General features: G+C 44.3%; 1 protein-coding gene across 1 annotated transcript in view; it reads right to left on the bottom strand.

The window, feature by feature from the left end:
- Positions 1–1,169: 1,169 nt before the first annotated feature.
- LOC145910936 (uncharacterized) overlaps positions 1,170–16,209 on the bottom strand; it is a 28,007-nt gene continuing 12,967 nt past the window's right edge. The window contains exons 3-23 of the mRNA XM_082998162.1: positions 13,915–14,089; positions 13,178–13,250; positions 12,605–12,762; positions 12,359–12,426; positions 11,590–11,652; positions 9,661–9,744; positions 9,471–9,513; positions 9,331–9,382; positions 8,874–9,107; positions 8,249–8,367; positions 6,847–8,069; positions 6,033–6,209; positions 5,880–5,965; positions 5,674–5,785; positions 5,516–5,604; positions 4,787–4,971; positions 4,553–4,697; positions 4,259–4,352; positions 3,842–4,027; positions 3,482–3,638; positions 1,170–3,348 (exon numbers count right to left, since the gene is read on the bottom strand). Of these exons, the coding sequence (XP_082854288.1) occupies positions 3,215–3,348; positions 3,482–3,638; positions 3,842–4,027; positions 4,259–4,352; positions 4,553–4,697; positions 4,787–4,971; positions 5,516–5,604; positions 5,674–5,785; positions 5,880–5,965; positions 6,033–6,209; positions 6,847–8,069; positions 8,249–8,367; positions 8,874–9,107; positions 9,331–9,382; positions 9,471–9,513; positions 9,661–9,744; positions 11,590–11,652; positions 12,359–12,426; positions 12,605–12,762; positions 13,178–13,250; positions 13,915–14,089 (3,657 nt within the window). The 3' untranslated portion in view covers positions 1,170–3,214. The remainder of the gene's footprint in view (positions 3,349–3,481; positions 3,639–3,841; positions 4,028–4,258; positions 4,353–4,552; positions 4,698–4,786; positions 4,972–5,515; positions 5,605–5,673; positions 5,786–5,879; positions 5,966–6,032; positions 6,210–6,846; positions 8,070–8,248; positions 8,368–8,873; positions 9,108–9,330; positions 9,383–9,470; positions 9,514–9,660; positions 9,745–11,589; positions 11,653–12,358; positions 12,427–12,604; positions 12,763–13,177; positions 13,251–13,914; positions 14,090–16,209) is intronic.

Genomic DNA, 16,209 nt, shown 5'->3' with positions numbered 1-16,209 from the left:
TATTTTGTATGAATGCTACAAAGCATTGGGAGACCAACACCATGCGGAAAAACACCGAGAAACGGCGAACAAATTAATTCGCCAGATCAACTGGACGGAAGAACAAAACATAAGCGAATCATTCCACGTCAAGTTAAAACTGGACTTTGTTAATATCGATAATCTTTACGCAGTGGCATCGTATCGCGAAGTTGTGATGAATGGAAAACGTCTTTTAAACGATGTTTCCAGACTGGGTGAAACACGACAATCTTGCATGGAACGTGTAGCCTCTGTGGTTTATATCGCTATAAGCCTCAATCAACTTGGCCGCTACGGAGAAAGCATTCGAGCTTCAGAGAAGACTTTGGAATTGGCATTTCAGGTGTACAATCCCTTGTTTGTTGTTGACGATATGGAAGGCATGGTTCAACTTCACAACAACATTTGGCGTTGTGGAGTTTTCCTGGGCCAGGATAAGCCTCTCGATCTCGACGTTGATTGCACTCCCTCCATTCTTTGCCATATCTCCAATGAGGTTAGAAGGCAAAATGCGAACGACATCATGGAGCAAATTTAAAATTAAGAAAGAACTTGAGTAGAATTACTCTCGTTTCTGTTTTTTCTGAGCCGCAAAGCGTCTTGATGGACGTTATTTTTTTAAAAATGCACAGATTATGCGAGACAACATCATTTTATAGAATTTTATAAACTTATTACAACTACAAACTTAAGTGTGTCTTTCTTGTTTTTTGTAGATGTTTATGGGGTTTTATTTTTTTATTATCAAAGAATAAACGACGTCATTTGCGTCACTTCCATATTTGATCATATGGCCCAAATACATGGGCAAAACTCGCGTAGTCCAGCCGAAACGACTCGTACAAAAAAGCAGTTAGGCGCAATTGACTGTGCGGCAAGAAAACCGATAACTGTTTAAAAAGCTCCAGACAACCCCAACAACAATTCCTCAGGCTAAAGTATACCAACTCGACGCCAGGGCAGGATATCGGATTTAAAAAAAATGTTCAAGTAATGAAACGTTTATCTATACACAGTGGGTAATAATGAACTATGACGGGAAGTTTATTCCTTCACAGGCTACAGTTACACTGCGGCACACAAGTCGCATTGTTCTGCTGTACGAAAATATGAGGTTTGTTCCGAGGAAACATGGCCCAAATACGGTAGCAATGCCACAAACACAGGTTTTGGAATAGATTTTATTTGCTATAAGCCTTCCAGCACTGGGTTTCGACGCAGAAGAAAAATGAAACGTGCATTTTTGAAAACTGATCAACACGCAAGAGTATGTGAGGGGGAGGGGTAAAGGGAGGATCGTAAATGAACAAAATGAGGGAGGGAAAGGAATCAAGTATAGCGGACTTTTGCACGTGCACACATATTTTACTTCTCATAAGGCAAATGAATGAAAAGGCGAATGACGTCACATGGAAAGGGAAACTGAATTCGAGCCGTGAATTCAAAGGGGACAGCGGCAAAAACAAAACGTACACAAGGTTTCGACAGCAGTGAACTGGACAGATTGTATCTGGCGTCCGTTATCGCTCCGGATAGAACAGGAAACGGGAAAGTCACGTACAGACACAATCGCAATGCACACACCTCAAAAAAAGCGTCTATATCGCCATAAAGTATACCTAATTCTGCATGAAGTTTATTACAGACAAGTGCGATATAGACTTTGAAGCATACGTTGGACCTTTAGCGGCTTTAGTAAAACAATGAGGGGTGCCAGATGGACTGATAAATTTTTCTTTTGAATAAAACGAAACACTTTTCATGGTTGAATGTAAGGGCGTAATTCACCACCAAAGTAATTTAAACGTCGTTTGCAGGCACAAAAAAATTGTCGTTGTGGTACGACAATAACTTTTACGTTCTAAAATCTGCATAAAAGTGACTTTGATGCGGCGTGCATACTGCAATTTGTCATGCAGTGTAAAGGTTACTCGTTCAACGCAAGTGTGAAGTTCCGCAACCCCGTTTCTAAGTTGCTCGAATAAAAACTTAGCGCCAACGTGTGTAGTTCATGTTCAAGTGCAGACGAGTTTGTAACGACGTTGGTTCCGGTCAGTTCGCCAAAGAGTCAGGAAGTGCAAAATACTGCGAGTTTCCGAGCTCGCCCAAGTAACTAAGAGGACTTGGATGGGAAGCAGCAACTTTACCGTTGTTTACGAAACGTTCTGTTTGCATATCGAGTGCCCACTGGCGGTAAACTAGGAGCGGCTGAAACACACACGTAACATGGAAATGCCTTGATGACGGGGCACGAACAGAGGAGAGTTTCTCGTCTAAATAAAACAAAGACGAGGGTCTCCAACAGAGAGAGACGGGGGAAGACCCGCCGGGGAGAGCACCTAACAGAAAGAAGAGGAAACGAAACTTGGGTGCGCATTCCGCGAAAGTTGGGCTGGGGATGAAAAGGAAACTTGACGAAACGAGAGGTCGAAGGAAAACGCGAAGAACGCAGATTTCGGGCGATTTTGCAATAAATAAGTGTCAGGTGGTTCGAGGAAGAGCAAAAAAAGTAATGAGCTTCGCAGGAAGCGCTGCTTGGAAGGCGGCAAGGCTTAAATATACGACGGGTTGGGCGATAGAAAGATTCAGGTGGCGTCTCAGCTCTTACATAAAACTCTTGACGCCCTTCTTAAATACTATGTAGTACTTTGGCAACAGCGTGTGCAACACGGGAACACAGGGACCGGAATTGGCCGAGGGAGTTGGCCACGATATGAAAAAAATACGACTTTCGACAACGGGAAAATACATCACTGCAAGAGTTGATTTTCGCAATCCGCGAGGTGCTTAGACCTGCACTTGGAACGAACGAATGGGAAACGAACCCAAATTCCTTTGTGTTCGTAAACTGTCCGATAACCGCCTAACACGTGGCAAAGGATAGACAGGCCGAAAAGGCGCACGTTTTGCTGCTTTGTACCAATCTTTCAGCGTACAGGCCTCGTTGAAGGCGCGACTAAAATACTGTCGGATGGAGTGTCATTTTATATCACAGTGGCCGTTGGGTGGCGTCTTATCGTGAGGCCGAAGATGATTTACTTTTTGCAATGGTGCAACGAAGAAGCGGGCGTTTTGAGCGCATTAAATGCTTTCTGGTGTGCGCATGAGATGCTGCGGTTATTTTGATGGCACTAGGAGTACAGGAAGTGCTGGCTGATGCAATCGGGAGGTCGGCGACGGGAATTCGGGCGCGCTATTCCCGCGGAGATTGTTGGTAAACGGTTCGAAGCTGGTGAAGGACGACTTTGTTGTAGGTAGCCATATCGCGCAGTGAGCTGTGGAGCATGAGGCTGCGACCGCACAGAGTATCAACGTTCCGGAAGAAATCTAGAATGGTCGAAATAGGTTGAACTAAATAATATGACATTAAAACAGCAATATCAATCTTTGAATACAAAACCCCACTGTTAACGTTGTGAAAAAAACAACAGAAGACGTTGTTCGTGTTTCTGAAACCCACCTGCGTGTTCGGCTTGAATCGCCTCGGCTTGCTCCCATTTTTCGTGTGCCTGCATCAGGCTGCTCATGATAGTGTGGTAGTGCTTAAATACTTCATACATCTTTGGCGGAAACACAACACTGTTTTGGTTTGGTGGCGACGTGATTTTGCTGCTAACCTGGAGTGCAAAGCAATAAGTTACAAGGCTTCCCAGAGCTAATTGCAAAAATAATTTAAATTTTCTTGTTATTTATGACACATATTAACACCCAAGCGGGTGGAGTTCAACAGAGGCGAGTATCCACTCCTTCGCTGTGCTTGTTTACGTAATCGCAGTGCTTTCGAAGAAGTCACGCCCACCGAAAGCAGCCAATCACATACCTGCGTTGAACTGGATACATATTCGCAGTTGTTGGGATTGCCGGGGATTGGCGAAGGGCCAGGAAGGGTGACGCCGTAGGGCGACGGAACCGCGGGGGAAACGGGAGACACAACATTTTGACCGTTGGCCGAAGCGGCGGTCGAGTGCCATGGCGACGGTGTCCTGCTCGCTTTGTTTGCCGTTTGCTGAGAATGTAAAGTGGATGATGAGCTGCTGTTTGTCCACAGAACGATGGACGTGGACAATGGTACGGAAAAATCTCACTTTTTGCTCAGTTTGTTTGAGATGTTTAAATGAACTGAAATCTACGTATCCAATCATACAAAAACCAAAGCTATAATTTTTAGTTTTAATACACGAAGTTGTAAGAGATACGGAAAGGCAGTCTAGTTTCTTTCTATAACGACCACTATTACCTTAAATTGGTCGGCAATGATCTCAGAATACTTGGTTGCCAGCTCTTTCTTAAGTTTGTAAACACGAAGATGCAAAAGTGCCTGACACCGCAAACTGAAAAAAAAACTTGTAAGTTTCAAAACAATTATTACACCAGTCTTGTCGGCTGTATAGCTGACAAGATCGTTGTAAGTCACACCACAGCTGCACTGACGAGAGTTATTAGGTCAAAACAGTGCTCACTATAATAATTAGATAGCCCCAAAACTATTTAATTATCAAATTCAATTTCGATGTTCCAAGCTCTTGCGTACCAGGATAAGTTTAAACGTCGGAAAGCCGTCTCTTGTTGGTCGTCGTGGGGTCTCATTTTCTTGATGTAATCAAGTAGTGAGATGGTCTGATGGTACATGCTGGTCGGAGAGTGAGACGAGCCTGGCGTACTTGCTTCGCTGCGTTCTGTCACAAAATGTGCAAATTCATGAGACAAAATTAATACAAATACAACGATTTTAGTTTTTAAGTGTTAAACATAGCACATTTCTTACCACTGCCGTTTTCCTGTTCCAACATGTATCCGTTCATAACGAAGCATAAAGCAGCCTCAAAGTAGATGAGGGCGCGACTTAGGGACTCTCCCGTCCTGGTACGGCCTGTTCTTGTGTCGGTGCAAGCGTCACCCTCGTGTTTGAGGCGTTTACCCTCACGCATGTAATCGTCGGATTTTAGAAGTCTGCGAATAAAGCGCATAGTTATGGGAAAATTCACGGCTATGGTGACGGATTGAATATGTGGGCTCAACCTAACCCAAAACCAAATTACTAGTTTAAGGCTGCTCGCTGTCAAACAGATAAGAAACGATCTCACAATCACATAAATGTTAATTAAAATTAAAATTTTGTGCTGTCTTGGATCGGAAGCTCCAAATCGAGTTGTCACACATTTAGCTCAAATGTCACAGTTTCCGAAATTATCGCAGACCATAAATGACGCAAATCGCAAAAATAAACCCCGCGAGAAAGTCTGCGAATAGCAAGAATGTCCGTTATGACGCAAACAGCGGAAGCAATTTGCTAAGTTTTATACAACAACAGTCCTATAATGCGTGTTGCCATTATTGCCAAGCGCGCTTTTGATTTCTCAGCCAAATGTGGCACAAACTTATCGATTCAACGACAATGCGATTGACTGGGGTCTGAAGTCAGTTATCGATTTTAGTTTCTTTGGCTCGGCTCACGTTCAATCACAACAGAGTCAAACATATTTCTTAAATTTACCGTTCTTGTTCTGGCCAGCTGGAATCGGGCTCCGACACAATGGAAGCAACGCCGGCGCTGGCGGAATGCGATGTGCTTTGGCACGAATCCTAAACAGAGAACACGTTTGCTATGCAAACTTTCTGTAATAATGTAACGGAGGTGGGAAAAATGCTCACGTTGTTGGATCGCTGCTGTTGGCTGCTGGAATTGCTCTGCTGATGGGAACTGTGACTCGACGATTTCTCGTCTGAATATGGTTGGTTTGTTTGGTACTGCCCGTTTGCTGACCTGTGCCAAGGCAATAAGATGGGGGTTAAAGTTTCAAAATCCCCAAATATTTTGGTTTGTTAGCATGATTTTGAATGATATACTAATTGCATACGTTTTCCTTCGGTCTTTCCATTGGCTGCCTTCTTCAAACGACTGGTTTCTGTCGTCTCCCACATTCGCAATTGGCTGTTGTGCGATCTGTTGTTTACAACATTGTGTAACAACAAGAAGTTTGTGCGGCGATGTTTAGATGTCGCAAAAATACCTTGGGTTCCGCGGGAGATTGAGACTCTCGTTTCCGCCGTTTGGATTTCTGGCTCCCGGGACCGGATGACTGGCCGTCGTGGGCGGTGTAGTGGTTCGACGACTGGACATGTTTACGTTTGCTGTGCAGATTATGTCCGCCTGGTGAAACGTCATTGGAACTGACAGCGACTGCGACCTGTCGAGACAAATTGACTATGAGGCAAACAAAGCTTAACAATAAAAACATTATATAGTGGCGAGGGCGAAAAATCGTTATGTAACCATTACGTATAGCTGACAGCTTCAAGCATTTTACAATAGATGATTCATTTTTTACGCAGGAAATCTTTCTGACAAATCATTTCCTATTTAATTGTGGATCTTGTCTTGCCTTTGTAGTAAATTATTGTATAAGCAACCATCTGTCTAGAGGAAACGATTGAGCTAATATGTTATCATGGGTTGCTAATTTGGGCAAAGCAAAAATATACGACATGGAAAAGGTAAATAAATATGAACATAAGTATCAATCCTTCAGTACAGTGGTTCTTGAACGAACAGAAATCGATTTTTTTCCGATTTCGCCTTGCACTAAATCTAGTTTGTAGCGACCGATGTGGCGTTGACATAATGGAAAAACGATTTTCCTTTCCTCCTGATTTTACTTCTTTGCAAATAGTTTTACAATTTTATCCCTTTTATATCTATGAGGTATGGATTCAATGATAACTACATCTTAAAACTTTCAACTCATGGCATTAAGTTGTCAAGGGAATAGATTAATTTCAACAACATTAACGCCAGTTTGGTCCACCGCAAAAGCGAAAGCTTACCTGTACGCTCTCGGCCCTCCGGATCGGTTGCTCAGTTTCGCTGCCAGTAGACAAAGTTGGAACCCGACTGAAGCGACCGTCGCCTCCTCCGTCCATGGTGGGTGTGTTTGTTCGGACGTCGGGAAAACGACCATATTCCCCTGTTTTCGTCCTTGTGTCGCCCCCCGCGTTTGGCGAGAAACGAGAAGCCTCCGGTTTGCTCTGACTGGTTGAATCCGGTTTAAGCCGGACCCACAGTGAAGGAAAGGCATTTTGGAAGGTCGCCGAAGATCGCGCGGTTGCATCCTGCTTTGAGCTTTTGCGATTGCTTTTCTGCTGACGCTGCAAGTTTTCGGAAGGCGACAAACCACGGGAAGTCTTAACGGAATGTTCTGGTTTGCCTTTAGAAGGAGTATCCTGTTTCGAGGAGTCTTTACTTGAGTGGAATTTGCTGTGATCCAGTCGGGGCATCGCTCCTGGATCAGAGCGGCGAGATTTGCTCTCTAACAAGCTTGATTTTTTGGTCGGCGACGGACTGCGGTACGTCGACTGACTCACGTTTAGTTTTGGATACTTTGCTTTGGACGATGAAGAATTGGAACGCTCGCGATTCGAGCCCAGGGCAGTATGGGAAATAGCAGGTGGGGTTGAGGAAGAGGACGCGAAGACCGTTTTTTCCTCTACCTCCGACTCCGAAGACGAGGAGCTATCTGCAACCGCAGGAGGAGCCTCTTCATCGTCGGAGGAGTCAGAATCTGATGATTCAGCCGAGCGAGCTGGTGGAGGAGCACTGATTTTTTTCTCGGGGACTCTGTTAAATGAATAGGAGGGCCCCTTGTTGCCTGTTCTTCTGTGGTTACTGGGTTGGTGCGTGTTGGACACGGTAACGTTTCTAACAATGGACGACGGCTCATTATTGCTGTTATTATTTCTTGAATACGGTCCGCGCTCGCTGTTTCGTTCCTCATCAACGCTCTTGTACTTATGTTTTGGCCTGTCCTTGGAAGGGAGAGGGGAGCCTTTCGTCGACGCCGGGCTGGCCTTTTTAAGGTTCCTGGAGTCATTGCGCGCCGACAGAGGACTGTCTTTGGTCCGCTTGGAATTATGCAAAGCTGCGACTCGCTGGGGAGTCGGTTGGGATGTGGTCCGGGGAACGGGAGAAGCGGAACGATGGCTTGACGCCGAACTGTGGCGACCGCGAGAAGAGCTTTTAGAGTGATTGTGACGTTTCTCAGAACTTTTACCTACAAGATAAAGTTTGTTACAAAATTAGGAATTTAGGTAACAATGTGACTGACGCAATATATCGCAATGTGAAACAATTGTCTACGAACCGGCACATTTGTGGTTCGATTGAAGCGAGACAGGAATAAGTGATAACGTGACGCGTCAACAGTAAGTGGGGAAAACCCAATGTTTTTACCTTTAGCCGAAGAAACCGATTTGGTAGTTTCCGGCCCGACGCTCGTCTGCGAATTCGGTTGGCTTGACGACTTGATGCTCGACCTACCTCGACCAGAAGATTTACGCTGAGTGCTTTGGCTGAAAGGAAAAAAATCTAGTTAACTCTTATCCTAAAGCAGGCGTTTAGACTGTGCAAAAGTCGCAAAGGAAATTTGCACATTACTATCTGACTCGAAAAGATTGACGTAATAAATAATGAGCGTACAACTGCACGTTAGTTTCTCCGGGCGATTTCGCTTTTTAATTGCTGGGTTTACATCCCAATAAACTTTAACTGCCCTGAACTGCGTGCGTTCATGGCTCCAGGCAAACGTGACGTAATTTATGCAGTTTCTCCAAACCTGTTGTGGTTTTGTCCTGATTGTCTGACAATGCATTACTGTGTGGTGTAAAGAAATCGAGTAAATGGTTTTCGCAACTCCCTAAAACTTAGGTACACATACAATCCACAAAAGCAACTTTACGACTGACATCTAAGAATAACAAAATCGAAACGATGTTGCCATTTTTTTAACATTGATACGGTGTTTCGTCTTCCAAGTATCCATTGGCTCAAACATATTACGACCTACGCAATCATTTACCCTGAGTGGCTCTTTCCGCTCGCAGTATCGTTAAACCCGCCACCGTGTTCCGCCCTGGTTCCAGATCCTGATCTCGCCTTCTTTGATCCTCCAGAGGACCCGTGATCAGCGGAGGGTGCAGAGTGACCTTCTTGTTGAGGCATGTAGTTGGCGAGAGTCCATTTATTTTGATTTTCAGGTTCCTCAGCTTCGCTTTCCTCACTGTCGCTCTCTTCCTCGCTGCTGTCGCTGTCACTACAGGTCAAAGGGTTATTTTAGGTCACGGGCGGAACGAATCAGGGGGTTACGCGAGGTCACCCAATACAGCTAATATTGTGGGTTGGAATTGAGTAATAAGCACAACCTGGCAATTACATGTTTTATCATTAAAACCACTGACAAGATATTGCAGACAAAGTTGAAGCCAAAAGAAATTTAATCGCTAAGATTGTCTGATCCAAACAAATCTAACACTTACCTCAAACCGCCATCGTCGAACGAAGCAGGGTTAATGTTTTGTTCCTCAACTGCTAAAAAAGCAGAAACCATTTCTTTTTATTCTATTTAACTAATAGCATCAACACAATCAGATAAAGCGAAATGCCACATGGAACTTACCGGTGTTGTGAGCATCTTCAGAAACCTCATCTTTTTGCTTGCTCTACAAAATATAGATGGATTTTGTGATTATTTTTTTGTTATTCTTAAGCAATGCAGAGTTAATAGTCTTTGGGCGATATAATGTTACATGGAAAACTTTTTGTACACAGTAGTCATGTATGTGAGGACAACAACTTGTTTTTTGTACCTCGCCTTTAGGAAAATTAAACTCGGAGCCAATGTTGGGAGTCTGGATTGCTGTCAAAGGCTCCTGGATGAGATGTTTCATTTCCTTAAAAAAAAGTAAGCTCGTGTAAACATCTTACATAGAAACTCGAGGCCATTTGTTCATTCATTTAGTAAACCAATGTTTTTTTGGGGACGTATTGGCTTCAATAAAGTGTGAAATGCTGTACAATGTACCTTTCCACGCAATACAAGTTATCCATGATCATTAGGGTAAAATACCATACATTGGCTTTAAACGAAGGATAAACATTAAAGCTAATCACTACAACGCAGACCAGTTTTGAAATGGTTTAAATTTTCACACAACACGTGGCATCTATTTTAATTAAAGGCCAATGTACAATACGCATAGCATCTATTCTTGAATGTAAGGTGTTCGTAACATACACGCGGTTGCGTTCACAAATCGTAAGCTCAACAGATATCTGTGGTTGAGAACACAGGCGTCTAGCAATCAACAAATTTGGTGGGAGGTCTACTGATGAGAGACAGCACTTCGTGAATTAATGATGGAGTTGTTGCATGTCTTCGTACAATATCCCGCGGGACTTTGCTTAGTCGCATCGCAAAGACAAGCCCTGCGGCGGCTTAGATATAGCACATTATGGCTGTGACGTCAATATATCGCGATAAGAGCACTGACGTCATGTTTTTGGGCCACCGGGTTGATTTTTGGAGAGGGTTTTCCCAGGCTTAAGGATAGACAGGAAGTGTTCTATGAATGGAAAAGTTGTTTGTCTTTCCAACTGCACAAGCCGCTCTTTTTTGTTCAGCTCGTAGTCAATGACATATTGGGATGAAAATGCCTGATGGCGCAGAAAAGTTAGTTATTGGCATTCGTTGAAGTCTCGTTACTAATTCAAAACAAACGGTGCGGACAGGTTGGGTGTTTTGGAAATTAATCTTGCTCAACAAGACACCGCTCTTCTGCCCAAATGGCGTCACCCGAAACCGCAGTTTGGCTCATTTATGACGCAGAAAAACAAGCGCGTCAAACCTTTAGCAACGCTTGAACGCTTTTGAAGAGCGCTGAAGAGCAAGTCAAAAGATATGGCGTTTTGGTTAACGACCAGGCTGTTCTGTGTACAATTTGCAAACTGACAAAATAGCCTCCCTGGAGAATGGCTCTTTAACCAATGATAGACGTGATTGAACTGTGCGAAAAAATGCCGAAAACGCAACCCTTCCAGTGATCTACTTGCAGGCCAACAAAGGCAAATCCTGGGACTGAGTCATTGCAACATGGTAGGGTGAAGCCAAACTCTTGTGCGGGATACCGGAAGGAAGCGTGCGACAGCCGGCACCTGCCAGCCGAGCACTTGCTAATTACCAGCGTGTGCTCAACAAACATGCATACTTACTTCAGGAACAGCGCGTACCGTATTATTAGACGCATACGCGTTTTTCGACGTTATCAGACTTTACTTTACTAAAAAGGGAAAATTTGGTGTAACATTAATATGGCACAGTAACAGGGTTGAATAGGTTCATCCATAACGCATGTAATCAGATACTGTTGATTCCATTTATACACCCATCCGACCTCACCCCAAAATAGTTCATTTGTGTTGGATCTAACCCAATTTGTTTAAACCCGTATGAACCATAAGACATTTGTTCACATTCGGATTTGCTGTTATTTTTTAGAAGCTCGTGAGGGGAGCGACCCCGTAACTATGAACAGAAGTTTAGGTGAAAGACAGAGCTCGGTTACATGTTTTGGAAAATGAGCATTGCCGCTTTGCTTGTAGATCTTAAACCATCTAAAAAGCTCTAGTTCAATTCATTGCACGATCCAACTTCATCTTTTAATTTTAAAGACAAAGTGTCCTTACTAGATGAAATGTATGACAAGTGTTGGTACAATACTTTCAGAGCAAATACCCACCTGGAATATGTGTTCCACAGCCCCCGGCATATCTGCACTCTGCAACCTCCCTCGGTTGGAAACCTGCAAAAATAATGCAAAACGTTATCCCGAGCTATTTGTTGTGGTTATCACTCGTAATCAGGATGGGGAGCCCGAAACAATCGGAGCCAGCGATTGTTATGTCGAGTATAGTTGGAAGCGACTGCGGAAGTATATGGGTTGCATATGGATTAAACACTGCAAAGCTGCGAACGCTCGCCTATGGCGCGTGGGCGTTTTGCGCTTCATGCAGTGCCGCGCATATGGGATTGCAAAATGCCCATCCGGTTTAAACCGGCTCGCTCGCTCGCAGTTATTGTCCGCAGCCGCATGCAGGTTTGCTTTAAAAAGCTTTGTATAGATTATTTGCGGTTATAATTGCTCGGGGGACATATACAATGAAATATTGTACACACATAACTGTTATCGTCTACTTTACACTGACTGGTATTACACATACTTGGTCGTCGACCAAAAATGCATGGTTTGTGAAACGAATGCTAAACATGGAAACGCTGTTTATCAAATTGTTGTTCGTACTTAGAAACACTATTTACGGATTTACTCTGATATAATTCTGAGAATAATAATCAGTTCTCGAATGATGGCATAAGCTCTTGCCGAAAAGTTTTAAATTAATAAAACATGTCAATGTTTTCAGCAGTATGGGCCCGTCTCTTTATTATTGGAATTGTTCGAACTATTACGAGTGTTTTTTTCTTGGGAGGAGAAAAGACTCAAATCTCACCTGATCCAAAAAGTTGGCCGTAGGCAGGGGAGAAGGAGTGAAACGTTCCTCGTTGTTGTATTTCATATCTGTGGCAATATAAAGATCTTGGAATCAAGAGCCTGCAGCTTTTGTCGTAGGCCCAAAGCAATTTTAAATACACCGAACTGTTATTTAATATAACTTTTCCTGTGTTAAAAGAAGCAATATCAGCGCCACTAATAAATGAAACATAAAAGCCCCCACTTAAATAGGTCACAAACTTACCGGCGACGCCTTTCAGATTGGCAGAACCCGACTTCTCAACGGCCCGGGCAGGTGGATCGGATTGCATGTGGCGTTGTGAGGTGCTGTTGGTGCCTTGATACGCGCTGCTGCCTTTACTGTAGCCCCCACTGCTACCCCCAGAGTGCCTACCATCGCTCCTGTTGTACACAAAGAGTTTGACTGTGGAAACCCGTGGGAACGATTCCTTTTCGTGCAGCGTAATTAAATTTGTACTATTGCAATCCCGTCAGGCGTACATTGTACTGATATGTGGGAGTGGGTGTGGGTGTGGGTTTACGCCGCAAGTTTCGGTTGTATAGATAAACATGGCTTGGATGTGTGCTGAAGCGTGTGGATGCCTGACCGGTTTCGATAGCGGTGCATACATGGGTGTCATTGGTCAGTGTCGAATTGCTGCACTTTGATTATGTGTGGGCATTGCGCGGCAACGTGAAACGTGTCTCAAAGCAAACGCGTTAAAGCCGGATGTCAACATGATGATGTCGTTCGTTAACGCAGGATCATTTCGTTGCTTTTTTATTTTTTCAAGACAGAAGAAAACAACTGACTCACCTTTGCTGTGAGGAATGAGAAATTTGGGAACGACCGTGGCTGGCACCGCTTGAAGACCTATGTCCGCCCGAGCCTGCAACACACATAAATTAGGGATTGTTACTGGCGGCAACTGCCTGAAAGCATGGCTAGAGGGGTATGCGGCTAGCGATAACGGCGTAATGGCGAAGCAATTTAGGCAAACAGTTTTCCAGAAGACACGCACGCCCAGGACCCGTAATAGGCTTGGGATAGGTCCGGGGTTCGATGTTGATGCACGCGAAAAATGGAGTCCATATTTGGCAGCTCTTTACTGGTTGGGCCACGCACGATGCCTTGGCATATCTTTTACATCAAGATATCGACAATTTGATGGAAAGTTGTCATGAAACAGTGGACGTTTTAGACATCAGTGGACCCAATTCACAGACATAATTTAACAGCGTTTCTATAAATAAGCAAATCCTAGGAACGTGATAGACTAAGACAAGCTCGGTGGAAGACAACTATATTGTTTTAGAACAAACAAGTCCGAGCATCACAAGCGATTCCGGGATTTTTAAACGGCGTGTCGATATTTTCCGCGGTTAAATTGGGGTTGCGTATAAACGGAGGGTTGGGTAACACTTCATGGAACACTCAAAAGCGAGTTTTTGCGGTAGTACTTGCGCCTTACCCCTTACACTCAGCCCCCTCCCTGGATACGCCTATGCCGAGAATACACTTTCCGGGAAACATGTTAATGGTTACAAACTTACCGTCGTGTCGTTGTTTGGATTTATCGCCGCTCGAATGCTGACGGTGCGACGAGGTTCCAGACGACGGGCGCGAAGTCCCAAACCAGTTGGTTGGGTTCTGCTTTATGGCGTTGCTCACCGCATTTGCATCCCCCAACACATCTTTAATGGTGGTGGAGAGTGAATCCTGTCTCGCCTGGGGAAAAACGGCAACACGTTAGTTCTATAGAGTATATAAGTTTGTCCGTTGCTAAAGCAGCTGCAAATAGACAGTTTATTTTGATTGCGTCAAAATTACGCGGCTGAGCCCATAGACAATAGTGCGCCAGATGAGTTGAACATAGATGCATGTTCACAGGCGTATATATACACGAAAGTTCTAAATTTTTGTGAAACCCGAAGTTCCTGCCCTGTTTTGAAAAGCCCTCATTCCCACACACCCTTTGTCTGACCTCGCCACAGACAGACGTCTTATTGTATTTAAATTATGGGTCGATAGACTCGCTTGAATATGAAAATATGCTCTGCGTCCCTTCAAAAACGCGCGATATTTGCACAAAAATAGAAACTGAAGAATTTCCAGCCAAAGCTTCAGGGGTCATGCCAAGGGCATTGTGTTGTAAGTACGAGGCGGCACGAATTAAATTCGACCCCTGTTCTGTGCGTTTAATACGCTAATTAATTAAAGCTGGCCATGAAATAGGCACGATTGTACGCAATGCGTCAGCAATTAATCTCGTTATAAGCCCACATGACTGGTATTCAGGGGACGATTAAAAACGCCCCACGATTAAAGGTAAAATACCTGGACTTTTCAATAGCCGTCATAAAAGTGTAAGGACCACTTGAGAGAGTACCAAGGGAGGATAAGCGTTCTAATCGAGTGGGTTGACCGACGCTACAGACATCACTAACTTGTAATTGACGTCTCCACCATCCCGTGGGCATGTCAGTAAATACGGTTCAATTACTAACAACAAAGGTGTGGCGACAATCGCATTTTGAGGTATAATCTAATAGAATGTTGCAAGATAGACTTTGAAACAACCATTATTTATGGGAGAAAGTTCTGGGACTTATTGTCTGGTATTTGGGGAATGGTAACAACCAAGATCATTGTTTTTTCTCTAATATCATCATGTCCCTCAGATAGTCAGCAACATTCGAAGAAGTTAAGTCTACAAACGAAACGGCATCGCAAAGAACAGCGCTGCTAAAAACTGTAAGAGCAAGCTTCAATGATAACGGGTGAGGAAATGTGCAAAGCAAAACAAGCATCCGCACCTTCATGCGACCCGGGCCACAGCTCCCAGGAAAAACCGCGAAGCGCCAGACGCCCGCGCGGCAAGATAAGGCGACCGCAGCACAGGGCAAGTCAACAAGGGCCCAGACATTAGTTTGTTGTTGTTAGCGAGGAACAACAGACAGGTCCCGTTGCGTCGAGGGTTTGTCCAAGCATAGAGCGAGAAATGATTAGGTGGTCGAACACGTAAAATTGATCGTTCAAGAGTCCTTGCCAGCGACGCCGCCTTTGCTTCTTGTCCACATTGCTCGATCACCATTCCGTGCGAGTCTTCTAATTTCGACCTGTATTGCCTTGAGGGCCTTGATGACAGGCGGGTCATCGCACGCGCACAAAGCGAGTCTGCAAACAACTTTCTGCGGACGACTTTAATTAGACAGTAGACCAACAACGCGATCCAACAGTTGCTAAACCTTATCAGCATCGGATGTCCCGTGCAATCGCTGGTGCCGAAACATACTTTCCAGGGAGGCCAACTTTTTGCTATAGGTCGTAATTTTTTTTGAATCAAGCACTTTTTAACACAATGCATTATTTCACATTTTACAAACAGTAAGTTTTGGCGGGAAATTTTTGAATAAAAACACAAGCAAATCAAGTGGACCAATGAAATCAAGCTGTATAGTAAAAACAATTTCACCTTTGAGCACAAGACCGAAGGATCCGGGGCGTTACGAAAGCGCGCAAATCGTCGTAGGCCCAGCTATTACAAAATTCCGGGTTTGGCGAGACGCTGCGAATATTAAAGGGCGACAACAAGAAAGCCGTGACATGGAGACTCGACTTGAGGCTGACAACACAGCGGAAACGGCAACGTTTGTCTGAGGAACCGCAACAATAGGCAAGCAGATGTCCGCACCTGGACCGCAAAAGGCAAACCAACAACGGAGAGAACAAACAAACGTTAGAGAGTGTTAGTACGGGTTCGTACGTGAGATGTTTTCAAACTTGTTCTAGGATTGCATGATTTGTCTGCGGGGGTGGATTTGGTCTAACGACAGTGGGTTGGTACA

The sequence above is a fragment of the Ascidia mentula genome, chromosome 8 (genome assembly GCF_947561715.1).
Source record: "Ascidia mentula chromosome 8, kaAscMent1.1, whole genome shotgun sequence".
NCBI lineage: Eukaryota > Metazoa > Chordata > Ascidiacea > Phlebobranchia > Ascidiidae > Ascidia > Ascidia mentula.
Note: the sequence above shows the minus strand (reverse complement) of the source record. Positions and strands in the feature narration are given on the sequence as shown.